Below are 13292 nucleotides of genomic sequence, written 5' to 3'. Positions count from 1 at the left end.
AGGACTTTTACCAGTGCCCTCAGATTCTCAGGCTTTTGACCTTGGACTGGGAGTTATACCATTGACACCCCTGGTTCTCAGGCTTTTGGACTGAGACTGAACTATATCACCAGATTTCCCGGTTCTCCAGCTTGCAGACAGTAGATTGTAGAACTTCTCAGCCTCGATTACCATGTGAGCCAATTCCCATAATAAATCTCCTAGTATATATCTCTATTTGTCCTACTGGTTCAATTTCTGTGAAGAATGCTAATACAAGTGGTATATTATTGTTGTTTTAATTTGCATTTCCCTAATGACATACGATGTGGAACACCTTTTCATATGCTTATTTAACATCTGTATATCTTCCTTGGTGAGGTGTTCAGGTCTTTTGCCCATTTTTAAATTGGGTTGTTTGTTTTTTTATTGTTGCATTTTAAGAGTTCTTTGTATATTTTGGATAACAGTTCTTTATCAGATATGTCATTTGCAAATATTTTCTCCTAGTTTGTGACTTATCTTCTAATTCTCTTGATCCAATATGTTTTTACTTAGACATATGACTTCATATATATCTTCACATTAATAATTGGTACTTAACTAGTATAGATGTGCTTATTAGCATAGACATACTTAATAGTTTCCAACAAGTAGAAAATTCTGTGATGCTTGTTACTACTGCTAAAAAGCTGGCTCCCTTAATCCTGAAACTTTTCCTTTTGATCTCTTTGTCTTCTTCTATCTGACAGAACAATACTTTTTTAAAAAAGCTAACAGAAAACTATCAGCAAATGTGGACAATTATGAAAACATCTGGAAGATGAATTAATTACTGTAAGCATGGTTCATTCTTTTTCTGAAAGAGTAGCTACTACTCTTTGTTGTTCTATAACATTTTCAAGAATTGGTTACTTTTCATCAAATTTAAAGTACTGAGCTGGTATCAAAAGCAATAGTGTTTGGCTGGTGTTTCATTTTATATCTTACTATCCTTTTAAACATTAATTCAGCAAACATTTAAAATGTACTCTTTAAAGTGTGCTATGCTAAATGCTGTGAAGAATTAAGCTCTCAAGAGCTTAACATTCATAGATAACAACTGAAGAGAGGGCATTTCCAGGCAGAGATAAATTCTTGAGCAAAAGCACAGAGATGGAAAGGGCAAGGTGACCAATATGTAACTTGTGTGAATGGGTAGTAGTGGAAGACATAAGAATTGAAAGGTATGTTGGGTTGTTTGAAACACCCAATGCCAAACTTATTCAGTAAGCAATAGGAGACTCCTGAGCAGGAGAGTGGCATTCTCAAAATCATACTTAGAAGATTAACCCAACTGCACTATGTGGGATAAATTGTAATAGAGAGACTGGAAAAGGAATTCCAGTTGAGATATTACAATAGACCAAATCAACAAAATTACAGGGGTGAGATGGGGTGAGAGGGTGGATTGCAGAAAGATCTCAGAGGTGGAAACAACAGAACTTGGATGTGGGAGCACAAGAAGTAGAAGTAGTCTAAGATGTTTCAAGCCTAATGTATGAGAGGATGTTGCTCTTCTGAACAGAAACAGGAAATTAGGAGGATGATCAGGCTTTCCAGAGAAAATGAATTAAGGTTTGGGAATATTTTATTTGAAATGTTGGTGGTTCACTTATATTTAAGTATGAAGCAGACACTTGGAAATGCATGAAGCTCAAAGAGGATATAGGATTTATGAGAATGAATAAAATTACCAAGGGAGAAAGACAGAAGAGGATGGGAGAAAAAAGAAAAATGTGAGACAAAAATAAAGAAGACAGTAGGTGCTGTCAAAAGAAAGTATAATGAGAATCTGGAGGGTAGGGTATCTTGGACACCAAAGGAGGGGAAAGTTTTTCAACAGGATGATTGTGGATGAAACTGAGAGGTGTTCTTCTTTACAATGATTCCCTTCTCTTCAGTAACAGAAACTGGTACCTAGAAAGGGGCTATATTGCCTAGTCTCCTTTATAGCCAGAAGTGCCTATTTACATAGTTTGGGCCAATGAAATGCAATCATACATTTTCTGTGTTACATCCAGGAAGTCTCCTTGAAAAGGAGGGGGGGGGGCATACTTCTATTTTCCCTTCCTGCTCCTAATAATGGCTGGAGCTCCAGCAGATAATTTTTGGATCATGAAGAGATCTCAAGAATGGGAACTGGGGGCTTCCCTGGTGGCGCAGTGGTTGAGAGTCTGCCTGCCGATGCAGGGGACATGGGTTCGTGCCCCGGTCTGGGAAGATCCTACGTGCCGCAGAGCGGCTGGGCCTGTGAGCCATGGCCACTGAGCCTGCGCGTCTGGAGCCTGTGCTCCGCAACGGGAGAGGCCACAACAGTGAGAGACCCGCGTACCGCAAAAAAAAAAAAAAAAAAAAAAAAAAAAAGAATGGGAACTGCACATCAAGATATGGAGCAGCACAATACAGCATCCTAGTTTCCTGCCATCAAGGAGCCACCACGTCACCTCTGAAAGATTACTTCTACATTTTCTTTTTTAGAAATAAATAAACATGCAGCCACACTCAAATAAGAATTGATAAAAAAATTATTGATTATTTGGTGTGGGAGTAGAGCCCAGTTGGAGGCATTTTCCAAATAATGGCTATGAAAACAGGTTCTAGAGTCAAACTGACTAGCATTAAATTCAGCTCCATCATTCATTAACTATGTGACACTGAATAAGAAATTTAACGGCTCTAAGCCTCATCATATTAATAGAGTAGACATATTAATAGAGCAGATATATTAATAGAGCCTACCTCATGGGTTATGTGAGAAATGATTTAGATTATTGATGTAAAGCCCCTCACACAGTGCTAGCACATAGTAGGTGCTCAACGAATGTCAGTGAAAAAAACCTCAGGTGGTCATTGGGTAATATGGTATAATTTTAAAAATACATTTCATGAAATGAAAATCAAAACTACAATGAGGTACCACCTCACACCAGTCAGAATGGCTATCATTAAAATGTCTACAAATAACAAATGCTGGAGAAGGTATGGAGAAAAGGGAACCTTCCTACACTGTTGGTGGAAATGTAAGTTGGTGCAGCCACTATGGAAAACAGTATGGAGGTTCCTCAGAAAACTAAAAATAGAAGTATCATATGATCCAGCAATCTCACTCCTGGGCATATATATGGACAAAACTATAATTCAAAAAGATACATGCACCCCAATGTTCACAGCAGCACTATTCACAGTAGCCAAGACATGGAAACAACCTAAATGTCCATTGAGATGAATGGATAAAGAAGATGTCGTACATATATACAATGGACTACTACTCAGCCATAAAAAAGAACAAAATAATGCCATTTGCAGCAACATGGAGGCAACTAGAGCTTACCATACTAAGTGAAGTAAGTCAGAAAGAGAAAGACATATGATGTCACTTATATGTGGAATCTAAAATACGGTACAAAGGAACCTATCTATGAAACAGGAGCAGACTCACAGACATAGAGAACAGACCTGTGGTTGCCAAGAGGAGGGGATTAGGGGAGGGATGGACTGGGAGTTTGGGGCTAGTAGATGCAAACTATTACATATAGAATGGATAAACAACAAGGTCCTATTGTATATCCTGAGATGAACCATAATGGAAAAAAATATAAAAAAGAATGTATATATGTGTATAACTGAGTCACTTTGCTGTAGAGCAGAAATTAACACAACATTGTAAATCAAGTATACTTCAATAAAAAATAAATTAAAAAAACACATTTCATGAAATTTCATGATTTCAGAATATCAAACCTGCAGTTTAAAGAAACATAAATTTATATTAAACAAAGTAATGAACATAAAATATATTTTGTAAGCTTCAAATCATATAAATGAAAAATTTTACCATTTTAATTTGAGTGCATATCACTTTACGTGACCTCTAATAACACTGACAAAGTATATTCATTTGATTTTGATACATGCCAAATGATTTATTACCATTGCTTGATTTTTTTTTTTTTTTACAAAAAGCAGAACAATGGAAAACCAGTAAGTCATAATGGGTTGTAGAAATTAGTTTCAAAAACAATTCAGTTTTATAATATTTATAAGGTATTTAACGCTATTTAAAGCAAATTCGCACCCCCCAAGCTTTAGTTTTAAAGTTTATTCTTGTGGGAGCCAGCATAGAGAAACGGAAAGAACCCAAATTTTGCAGTCAAATAAACCTGAGTTCAAACACAGTTTCCATCTCTTACTAATACTATGGAAATGGTTGTATAGTGTGGTTGATTAGCATTAAAACTATTTTGCAGGAACTGAGAAATGCTGAACCAAATTCTTTATTTTGTATTCATAAATAATTATAATACTGTTAACATTTTAATTTTTTTTAGCAGTACACCCATTCTAAACTATTTAAGAAATATTTACCACACTGAGAGATAATTAAAAAGGTTGCTGTTCTCATTTAAAAATATTTTCCAATTCTTAAATACTGTGTACCATTCTGGTTACTGAACCATAAGAGGGAAATAATAGCTGGGAAAGGTAGACAGAAGAACAGCCACAGTAATTCAAGGAAATAGAGGAAGGATTTTCACACTAAAAACTTTTCAAAGAAAAGCCTTTTGCAAGGAACACAGAATTCTTAGAGACGAAGTGTTACAAAGTCAAAGAATGTAGAGGTTGTACCTCAGTGGTGTGATATTTAGCTGGGATCTGGCCACAAGGCCCAGAAACGCTAGAGTCCTGCCATTGATCAGCTACCCCTCTCTGTGAGGTCGCTGAGGAAAGAACATGGACTGAGGAGTCAGGCAACATAAAGAAATTCTACATTTCTAGGTGGTACCTAGGTCTTAAGGCTACAAAGTCCCCTTTAGAGATCTGTAAATAAACTAGGATACACCTATGAAGAGCTCCTTTTGTCTAAGTTAGGTTAGGTCCAGTGGGCAAAAATCAGATCAGACAGAAAGCATATAAAGCCTGCTTTACCACTTCCATTTCCAGTCTCAAAGCCAACTCTACCCCAGGAAAGAGTAATCTAGACTGTTGCAGATGTGAAAAGCCAGAAGGAGGATGTGAGAGCCTTCACCAGTGCCTACAGCAAAATGCCTGGCATCTGAATTTGCTTTTTGGGGTCCCCATATAGTTGAGTATCTAGTTTCTTAGTAGGAAGAGGAGGTATCCAAAGTACTGTAATATTTTTCTTATCATTTTATTCATCTCTCTTGTCATCTCTTGTTATGAATTACACACGTCTCTTTTTCCATTAGATATAGAACCCTTGAGGATGAAAACTTTCTTATATCTTTGTATCCCCATAACTTAGCAGGATACTGAACCTACAGCATATGCCAGTAAGCGTTTTTTAAGTGACTAAATGATTATTCAGGAAGCTACTGAGTAGGAAAAAAGGTACTACAGATACATTCTTGAGAGGCAGATAAGGCTTGTATGGAGAGCATTCTAACATATATGGAACAATTAAGCCACAATAAATGACCCACAGAATTGAGTACTGAACCGTGTCCTCCAGAGTATAAATAAGTACAAATTTGTAGTAGGAACACATTAAAGTACTGTAGCTCATTTGGGGGTAAGGCATGGTCAAGATAGGATAGGATTTGTTTAAGCCTTTAGAATGGTTAGAATCTGGATGGAATCCTTGCTGGGAAAAAACAAAAAAATCCTGAGACAACTTTTAGGTGGATTCTGACATAGACTCCTTAAGGCCTTTGAAGAAGCCTGGTTTCTTTCGCCTAAGGTTAAGAGACTCCTTGGTTTAGTGGGGTGGACTGGGCTTTCTCAAGGTCTTTACTTATACACAATGTAATAAATCAATGCTGCCGTTGCCTGGTATCTGACAACAGGAGCAGCTTTCAGTTACCTGAATTTGCATTGCTTCGGTTGGTGAGTTTTTCGTCTCCTTCCCCCGGTTCTCTTTTTCTTGTCACCACCACCTTCTGGGGTTCTCTTAGCACCCTTTGGACTATCTATGGGATAAAGTCAGAGTGCTTTCCCCCTGGGGTGCGAGTATAGTCGTGGTAGGAGTGGGGATGAGGTTGCGGAAGCGTTTCCCTTTGCACTCAGGCTTTTCTCTCACAGTAGTTGCTAGTCTCTTCCCAGCCGCCCTGACTTAAAGGGGAAATGGACCACGGTCAAATTACCCCTAACGCCTTCCAAAGCGTTTTCTAGAGCTTTTCTGAATCGCGATGCAACGCGATAAAAGGAACAGCGGGCCTCGGCCCCGCCCTCTGCTGGAGGACGCCGAGAGCGCGGGGCGGAGCGAGTGGGGAAGGCGTGCAGCTCGGTGCGCATGCTCCCAGGGCTCGGCCAGGGAAAAGCGCTTGAACTTCTCTCCCAGAGACTTCCGGGTGGAAAGAAACGGGCGGAGCCAGCTCCGGAAGCAGAGGGGTGGGCGCCTACTATTTAACCTCCTTCCTTGGAGGAGTGCTTCCGCTCTCGGTTGGTGAACGGATGAGCCTGCGGGAAGACTTCTCTGTGCTCATGCTGCTTTTCAGTTTTCCACGCGGCTAGAAATCGACCTGGGAGTATGCTGACACCAATGAGCAGGTGGGGCGATAGCCCCTGCGCTAGCATCTCCATTTACAGAAGTTTTTCCTAGGCCTCCAGAAATTGTTGACGGCTTCTTTTTGCTCCACATCTCCTCTAGCCTCCCTGTTTTTAATCCCTTTGCAGCCGCCCACCCTTCCCCCCACTCCATTATGTATGCTCGGGCTCCCCGTGTGCTTAGATTGGCTGAAGCTGGCAGCACTGAGGATCATGTGGGTCCTGGATCCTACCAGGTGCCTTTCCTGAAGCAGCAGGCAACAGGTAAGGTGTAGAGAAAGGCAAGCCTTCTGTAACAGGCACCTCACTTTCAGCCTGCTCCGCTTCTGTGCGCCTGAGTTAAAACACTGTAGTACCACTTCATAAGTATAACACATGAAGTAGGCAGGGAAAATACTATCCTTATTTTACAGATGATAACTGGTAAAATAATTTGTCTCATTTCACAAGGCCAGTAAGCGTGTGGCGAAGACTTGATTTTACAGTGGCTGTCCACATCATACTTTAAATGGTACAGATTAGATCTAGGATTTTTATTTCCTGGCCCCGTTGAGTATGTGAGTCTCCAAATCTCCTGTGTACTTCTTACCGCTTTCTGTGTCTTTTCTTTGTAATCCTGCCTGCCTCACACACCTTTCCTAACTAACCAGAGGAACGTTAATTTACTGAGATATAACTTTTATATTTCTGTTTTGGAATACCTTTTAAAGATAGTCCCATGTATTTTTTCAGGTAGATGCTTCCTATCTTACCATACCCATCTTTTTCAATATACTTAACGAGAGCCTGTTTATCCCACATTCTGTAAAGAAAAGCTGTACTCTTTGAGAGGTGGGGTGGGAATGGGTAATTTAATTATTTGCTCTTATTTGTTAGCAATTTTAGTGGCTAGGGGGTGACTTTTAATAAATACTTATAATTTGCTTTCTGCTTTTTCTAATCTGATGACTTTTGTGGGGCTTAATACCATCCAGATTACACTTTTTCCCTTGTTAGCCTGCATTTTCCCTATTGTCACACTGTTCCTGTATTTTTAAACAAATGCCAAGATCCACTATTCTGTTAACATGTTTGATGAGATTAGGGTATTAGGTTGATTTAAGTTTCTTTGGAGTACAAATTTGTCATTTGTCATTGTTTTAATCTTGAATTTTACTGCTTTTCAGCTTCTGCTATTGATATCAGTGTTCTTGGAGCTTATTATGTGTGTTTATGTAATGCAGCTGAGTCCTTATAAGCATTAACTCCCTACCAATTTATTAGCCACCGACGACCACCGAAAATGCTAACATTTATGATACTTTTCAATCCTTATTTTATTTTGACACAACCGACCATTGTCTTTTTAGAGATATTTCTTCCCTTGGTGTCTGTAACATCATTTTTTCCTGGTTCTTTTTCCAACTATTGTCTTGGAACAGTGCCTGATACATGGTTGGGACCTAGCGAACATTTGTTAAATGCTGAATCAGGTATCATTTTTCTGCTCTTCAACCAACCCTCCATAGTCTTCTTTAAAGGGTTTTATTTTTCTAAATACCTTTAAAATGTCTATATACTGTACTTCCCATCCTTTGCTTGTTGCTTTTCTCATGTTTACTTTTTCATTCAAATCCATAGCTTCAACTGCTATCTATATTCTGATTCTGATGACTCCCTAACAGTCTTTAGAGATACAGGTGATTCATATCTCTAAGACGAGCTTTCCCCTGATCATCAGGCCTTTGCATTGCCAATTACTTCTTTTGGACATCTATACCTGGGTGGTCTCTGGCATCTGAAATTCCAGGTGTCTGAACTTATCATTTTCCCTACCATCACAGACCCCTTTGAAAAAAAATGCCATGTCAGTTGCTTATAAACTTTTAGCTTTGGAATTATTTTAGACTCCTTTTTTTTCCTCTGACTGGTCACTCCCATTGATCATTAGAACCTATTGATTTTCTCTTCTCATTCTCTCTCAAACTGGTTCCCTTTCTTCATTTAACTGCCCTTGACTTAGTTTGGGATTTGTTATTTTTATTCTGAAATAAACCAATAAAATATTACTGGTTTCTCTGTTTCAGCCTCTAACAACTTCTGTCTTATGGCTAATGTAATCTTCCTAAGATATAATTATGTTATTTGTTTAAAAAATTCCTTTTAACACTAAGGTTAAAATCTGAACTCCTTAACATGCTGCATGAGATTCTTCATGATCCCTAACCTGGTCTCTCACTTAACCTGATCTTTCCAGGTATCACACCTTCACCAGCACTTAACCTACATATCAGCAATTCCAACTTTGCATTGTCTATAAATTCATGTTCATTCACCTCCATGCCTTTGTACTTGCTGCTACCTTTGCTGAGTAATCTCTCTTTTCTTTCCTTACTTGGCTAATTCCTACTTATTCTTTGAGCCTTGGGTAAAGTGAAGTTGTTCTTTGACTCCACTCTGTCTCAGGTCTTTCTTCTTTGACTCCTAATGACTCAAAGCACCTTGATACTATATTGTAATTATCTGTTAACTTATCTGGCTGCCCCATTAAAGTGTGAGATTATTGAGGGCAATAACCAAGATCTCGACTGTGTTAGTCTCAGTTTTTAGCTCAGTACCTTAACACGTATGTAAAAGAAATAAACAATAATTCTTAAAAGAAAGTTTAAAAAAATCTAATGAGTTACATATAGCAGAATTAAAAACTTATAATTTGACTTGTGTGAACTTTGCTTAGAGATCAGTAACTGGGGTTTGCAAGGCCCTTCTTTTACTGTTTTATAGAATTGTGCCTTGTTGACCTATGAAGGAAACTAGGAAATTCCATATTTGGGAACTTTGAGCAGCTGCATCCTATAGAACCCTGTTTTAGTAATACTCAGCACTGACATGCTAATAATAATAATCAATAGAGGTTATAGGTGTTTCTTTAGTCATTTCTCTACAGGATTCCCTGGCAAGATAATTTAAAAGTAGCTGTTACCTCTTTCCTAGGTACATTCTGCTTTACACCTCTTTGAGGTCAGTAACACTGGACTATACAGAAGTATACACACTTATTTAAGGGTCAGGGAAATTTTGTAGAGTATGATGTAGGAACAGCGATGTTGGGACTTTATGTAATTTACTTGTTACCTTGAATTACACAAGAGGAGAAGATCTTAGTCTTAGAACTTCAAAAGAAAGGTGCAGATACTCTTTATTCTCAACCTTTCTCTTCTAATTATCATTTTCCTCTTACTGTAGGCTGCTTGGTCAGTCCTCCAGTGTGTTGTCTTCATATTTTCCTCAGAAAATTCTTTCCACATTAATTTTCAAACTTCATTGCCTTGACTTTTGTCCAGTTGATCAGGGATTTCTACCCAGGATTTGCAGCCGGAAAGGAATAGGACTCAGCTGCTCTGATTTCATGAGTGGGAGAGATAATGGATATTCTGATTCCAGATTAGTGACAGCTGCTCCTGATTTTCTTGCAAATTATCTGAGAAGCAAGCAAATCTTATCTCATTAAAGCAAAGCTTTCCCATAAACGACCAGCCTAGTAAAATATGATAAAAACATAGTCCTTTTAATAATGTGACTGCTCCTGGCATTATTGTGCTGAGGAGTATTTCATTGCTTTTTGAGCTTGATTTACATAACAAATAGTACCCCATGTTAGCATATATTAGTTATCTGTCCTGGTTCTATGTTAGTTATCTAGGCTGGGTGACAGTGGTTCTTAATATATTCTTTGCTAAATTTCTTCTTTGATGGGAAAGCAGTTAGTTTTATCTGCCACAGAAGCATGAGCTGTCCATGGTCTTGTACTCTTGCCTACGTGCTTATGCCGGCAATAATGGTTTTATCTTATTAGCCATTCAGAATTTAGGGAGAACATTTCAGGGAATTCTATCTTTATTTAAGTTTAAATAAAAATATGTATGTGATTGCTATATAAATGTTGATGTCCCCGAAGATGAGTATATGTTTCAAAGATCTAGCTATTGCTTTTACGTGAAGAATGCCCTGCTTGCTTTGTACAGTAGTTGTGGCTGCAGAACTTGTCCTTTATCCCACGCCCCCGACCTTCTTTCTCAAAAATTAGACTGACTTTTATTGCTTCATGCCAGTCTGATTTCTGCTGTTGGTGCCACAAACTTAATATATCTCAAATTGAACTTACTTCGTTCATCTCGAATCTTATCTTCTCCTATATTCATTTCTTCTTTCTACCTGACAGTTTGATTTATCATTTATTGTTGGAACTTAACATGTCAGTATAGTCATATGTCCCAAATCAAACTTTAAATTTTTCACTCCACCAACCCTAATGTGCCAGAATCGTCTTCTCCTATATTTTGTATCTTAATTATTAGCAGCACTGTTAGTAATGTAATTGTTTGTTTATTTGTTTGGCTTCCCCCCATTTGAGGCAAAGGTTTTAGCTTATTCATTATTGTACCCTAACTGCCTCTTTCTGACATGTAATAAAGCATTCAGTATTGCTAAATGAATGACAAAAGGTGTAGTTTAGAATATCACCTATTAATTCTATATTTATTGTTTAATATGCACGACAGTATGACAGGGAGACCAACCATCCTGGTTTATCTGGGAATGTCCTGACTTTAGCACTACAAGTCCTGTGTCCTGGGCAAACTAAGACAGTTTGTCACCCTAACTGTACACAGTAGGCATACAGTTATGAATAAAACAGAAAAGTCCCTTCTCTTCTGGAGCTTACTAGTATAAACATTTAAATTTTCTTGTGGTTTTACTTGAGCTCAATATTTCGTACAAACTTTTAACCTATTGATGAAAGATTCTTTTGTGATTAATATTGGGAAACTTTGGGTACTGGCTTCCTTGTACACATGGGGCTATTGTGTAGGGGTTTTTTTCCCCCATTTTTATATGAATTTCAGTATTTTGCAATTCATTTTATGTTTCTTTAAATAGATTCAGTTAGAATCTCCGCCATGTTCTGATGACAGCTGCCTCAGAACTAGCCTGAGCTTAGCTTTCTTAGTTTTCATATCTATCTCACATTACCTAAATGAACATAAATTTAAAAAAATATACCTTTAATTGTGAGATGAAATACTGATGCAGAAAATTGCATAAAATTTAAATAACTTAAAAAGTGAATACTCAAGAAATACAACATTGCAAAATTGTCTTTTCCAACCGTAACCCTTTCCCTCTCCCCTACAGGTAAGGACTATTCTAATTTTTATGGCAATTAATTCCTTGCTTTTCTTTATGGATTATTAAACCATATTGATGAAATGACCCCTTTAACATAATGAAATGTCTCTCTTATTCCTGGTATTCTTTGTTCTAAAATCTGCTTCGTCTGATTTTAATTTAGTCACTCCGGCTTTCTTTGATACATGGATGCGTGGTATATCTTCTTTCATCCTTTTATTTTTAACCTCTGTGTCTTTATGTTTTAAGAGTGTTTCCTATAGACACCATAAAGTTGGGTCTTGCTTTTTTATCTAATCTGACAATCTCTTTTAGTTGGGGCATTTAGAACTTTTCCATTTAATTTCACTATCAATATTGTTGTGTTTAAATTTAATCTCTTGCTATTTGTTATGTATTTATCTTATCTGTTCTTTGTTTCTCTTCTTCTTTCGCTAACATAGTTGAATGATTTGAGTTTTTACAAAAATGGTTCTGTTTTTATCTCCACTATTGGTTTACTAGCTGTACCTCTTTCTTTTATTACTTAGTGGTTGCTCTAGGGTTCACAATATACATCTCTAACTTATCACAATCTACCTTCAAATAATATTGTACCACTTCATGTGTAGTATATGAGCCATACAACAGTGTGCTTCTGTTTTCCCCATCTCATTCTTTGTGCTATTGTGGCCATATATTTTATTTCTACATATGCTGTAATGCCACAGTGAATTGAAATTATTTTTGATTAAAACAGTCAATTTTTTTTAAAGTGATTAAGAATTGAGAAAAAAATGTCTTTTATTAACCCATATAAAATTAGTTGTTAATCCCATTCAGTATACTTTTCATTTCAGAAGTTTGATTTGGGTCTTTTTTATATCTTTATCTCCTCATCACGTTCATCTTTATTCTACCTTATTGAACATATGAAGAATGTTTATAATAGATATTTAATGTTTCTTGTGCTAATTCCATCTTCTCATTCCTAAATGTGTTTGTTTTCATTGACTTTTCTCCAGTTTATAGGACATATTTTCCTGCTGCTTGGTAGAACACTCTCTGGTTGTTTTCACTATTCACTGTATATAATCTGTAGCTTGGTTTCTGTGTGCTTATATGTGTGTTTTGATTGAAATCTGTATCTTGTTCTTTGGTTGCTTACCCTGATTTGGAACATTTCAACTGCTGTCCTGGGTTTCTCAGAACTTGGCTTCCTTTTAAGGATTTCTGTTATGGTCCTTGTGTTGTTTTGTTTGTTTGTTTGTTTTTGCTTTGGGGTAGCAAATTCAAACAATCAGTCACTAAATTAACACCCAGAGTTTTAACATCATTCATGAAGCTTTTTCTAATCACCTCAGTGTGGTTGAGAACTTCTCTTTTTTACCCTCTGGGCATTTTTTAGCACTTCAGATATTTTTCCATGTTTAAAGTTATTTTAGTACTTTTCTTAATGCTTCAGTAGGTTGTTGCTTTTTAAGGGTAAGGTCTGCATTTGACTCACCTCTTTTGTGCTTTAATACCCAACACAAATAAATGACTTTTGATTTCAGTTGCATTTTAATACATGAAGGCCTCAAAAGAAACATTATTTCTGGTTTTAAAAATATGTTATT

General features: G+C 37.1%; 1 protein-coding gene across 1 annotated transcript in view; it reads left to right on the top strand.

Moving 5' to 3' along the window:
* The first annotated feature begins 6383 nt into the window (after positions 1–6383).
* Positions 6384–13292, top strand: part of STPG2 (sperm tail PG-rich repeat containing 2) — a 550510-nt gene continuing 543601 nt past the window's right edge. The window contains 1 exon segment of the mRNA XM_029234789.1: positions 6384–6796. Coding sequence (XP_029090622.1) covers positions 6681–6796 — 116 coding nt within the window. The 5' untranslated portion in view covers positions 6384–6680.

This window comes from Monodon monoceros, unplaced genomic scaffold (genome assembly GCF_005190385.1).
Source record: "Monodon monoceros isolate NGI ecotype Baffin Bay Population unplaced genomic scaffold, NGI_Narwhal_1 Super_Scaffold_20, whole genome shotgun sequence".
Classification (NCBI taxonomy): domain Eukaryota; kingdom Metazoa; phylum Chordata; class Mammalia; order Artiodactyla; family Monodontidae; genus Monodon; species Monodon monoceros.
This window is presented reverse-complemented; position numbering and strand designations above follow the sequence as displayed.